General features: G+C 44.5%; 1 protein-coding gene across 1 annotated transcript; it reads left to right on the plus strand.

Moving 5' to 3' along the window:
* The first annotated feature begins 398 nt into the window (after positions 1 to 398).
* On the plus strand, positions 399 to 2380 carry LOC141393123 (uncharacterized). Its single transcript, XM_073966079.1, has 2 exons — positions 399 to 1614; positions 1774 to 2380. Exon 1 carries the CDS (start codon positions 409 to 411, stop codon positions 1540 to 1542), a length of 1134 nt encoding a protein of 377 aa, XP_073822180.1. The 5' UTR covers positions 399 to 408; the 3' UTR covers positions 1543 to 1614; positions 1774 to 2380.
* Positions 2381 to 2728: the final 348 nt, after the last annotated feature.

Here is a 2728-nt window from a genome sequence, read left to right on the forward strand (position 1 = left end):
AATATGATACCCTGCATTTACACATAACAGGATAGTTGAGTTCATGTATTGGTTGTCAAAATCCCAAAACTTGACTGTGTGACATAAGTAGATTCTTGCAGTACTGGAACAGACCATATGTTTTATTCACAACTGTTGGTGTGTTCCCGTACTGTAAGAATCTATTATTTTTTCTAAATTTTTATCGTAGTAAACATTTTTAGATTCTTGGAGGTTCTGGAGCATTCATTGTTATTCTGTTCCAGAACCTGCAAGAAGCTATTTTTTTACTACGATAACACTTTTTCCTTTATGTTATCAGAAAAAATAGAAAAAATTAGTAGATTCTTGTAGTTCTCCGAATCAGACAGCAGTTGCAAAATCAACACCACCGTTGTGGAGAAGCCCGTTAACGAGGAGGTCCACAAGATGGTAGAAGAGGTAAGCGAAAGCATATCTAAACTTACAACGGAGAAAAAAGTTCGGTGGACTGGAGCCCAGAGACGTAGGTACCAGAGGATCCAGGCACAGCTAAACAAAAAACAGCGGGCCGCACCAAAAGAGATCAACAATCCCTCCACTTCCTCGGAAGCGGCGAAGAGGATTAGATCTCCAGAGGAAGAAAATACCGCCAAACCAAGTAAGAAGAAAATGAGCTTCCCACCATCAAATGCCCCAAGCAATTCCTCTCAAAACCCACGCGAAGGAGACTGCCCAAAGAACCCTTCGACGGAGGGCGAAAAGGAGTGCTCGGGCACGAAGAAGGTGAGCGCGACCGCGGAATCCTCTGGAAGTACCAAGGGCTCTGATAAGAAGCCCAGGGCCTTCCAGAAGAGGAAGATGGGCGCAGAGACTGGCTCGGAGCCGCCATCTACTTACGCCAAGGTGGCCAGGAAGAACTACAGGGACGAGAGGTGCTATGCAGTGATCGATACCAGTAGAGGGTCCGGCAGATTACCTAAAGAACACCAGCAGGCCATCGAAAATATGGTCAGCGATAAAATACTGGAACACATTCTAAAGAGTGGGCCAATAAAAATAGTCAGCAGCGAGCTCAAAGGGGACCTTTTAGTATACCACTTGGGACCGCACGCGAACCCGGCCGCTCTCGAGGAAGTCATCAACAGTGTGACAACTCCTTGGGAAGGCGGAAAATTGAAGCTGGTGAGGAAGGACGAGATACCTCATCTGACTAAAGCGACGGTTTACGTCAAAGGGTATGGCTGCAAGTTCGAGACAGAACGCATGCTCGAGGTCTTTGGCAAGCAAAATGAGACCTTGGAAGTGAAGAGGTGGGAAGTCTTCCACAGGGAGGAGAAAGAGGATGGCACTCTCCTTGTGGTTGGAATTGACGACCTCTCACTATCCAGTCTTACAAAGACAAAGGGTAAGGCGTACTACATCTGTAATGCAGTCACCTTTAAAGTTGGAAGGGCACGAGTCGGGGAAGAAGAAGAGGATGCCCACCAAACCAGCAAGGAGGACAAACCACCGAGCAATTCCGAAGAGGGGGTCGAAGCCATCAGCGACTCCCAAGAAGCACGATTACTGGATGACTCATGATTGAGGTCATCCAGATAAACCTCCATCGGAGCGAAACGGCAACTCAAGCCCTGATGGATAAAATAAACAAAGGTAAAATACACATCGGTTTAATCCAGGAACCTTGGACCGTAAAGAACAAGGTTTCCGGACTAAACCACATTAATTACCAACTCTTTTACGCTAATACAGGAAACCGACCGAGGACCTGTATTATATGCCATAAAAACTTATGCTTTCTTTTCTCCCCAGAGTTGTCAACCTCGGACGCCACAGTGTTGAAGCAAGGGAATGGTAATATATACCTCGCATCAATCTACCTGCCGTTCGACTCGCCGACATTACCACCTTCGTCGGAGCTACAGCAACTGGTGAGGAAAATCAAGCAAACAGGTAACGAAGTACTAGTAGGTAGCGATGCTAACTCTCACCACATTTCGTGGGGTAGTACTAATACTAACAAGAGGGGTCAAGCCCTTCTAGAATTTTTGAATACTAACGACCTGATAACCCTTAACATAGGAAATACACCAACCTTTGTTAACAGAGTTAGGGAGGAAGTATTAGATGTAACAATATGTTCAGAAAATCTAATAAACGAGGTACATGAGTGGAGAGTTTCAAAGGAACACTCCTTCTCTGACCATAGGTATATTAGGTTTAAAATATCAAGGCCACCGCCGAATCCGATAACTTTCCGAAATAAATCCAAAACTAATTGGGCTAAATTCGGAAAACAAGTTAAAGATAGACTAGGGCAAGAAGTTGAGGTTTGCCTAAGCAAAGAAGATATTGATAGGAATGTCAATAAACTAACAGAGGCTCTAGTAAGGTCTTTCGAAGAAAGTTGTCCACTTCGAGAGAGGAAATCTGCCTACGAAAAACCCTGGATGACAGGGGAAATTCGTAACAAAGGCAAAGAGGTCCGAAGACTTTACAATAGGGCAAAACGTAAAAAAGCAGCTGTATTCTGGGACAACTACCAAACAAAACTAAAAGAATACAACAAAATGACAAGAAACGCCAAACGGAACTCCTGGAAGCTTTTTTGTGAACAGGTAGATAGCGTGAATGACGTCTCTAAAATTAAAAAGTTTCTATCTAAAACTCACTCACAACCCGAGCTTCTGGTTGATGAGACGGGTAAAAAGATGGAAACAGCCGAGGAAACTCTAAGCCTTCTGATGAGAACGCACTTCCCGTCGAG

The sequence above is a fragment of the Musca autumnalis genome, unplaced genomic scaffold, assembly GCF_047663935.1.
Source record: "Musca autumnalis isolate F117 unplaced genomic scaffold, ASM4766393v1 scaffold_2, whole genome shotgun sequence".
NCBI lineage: Eukaryota > Metazoa > Arthropoda > Insecta > Diptera > Muscidae > Musca > Musca autumnalis.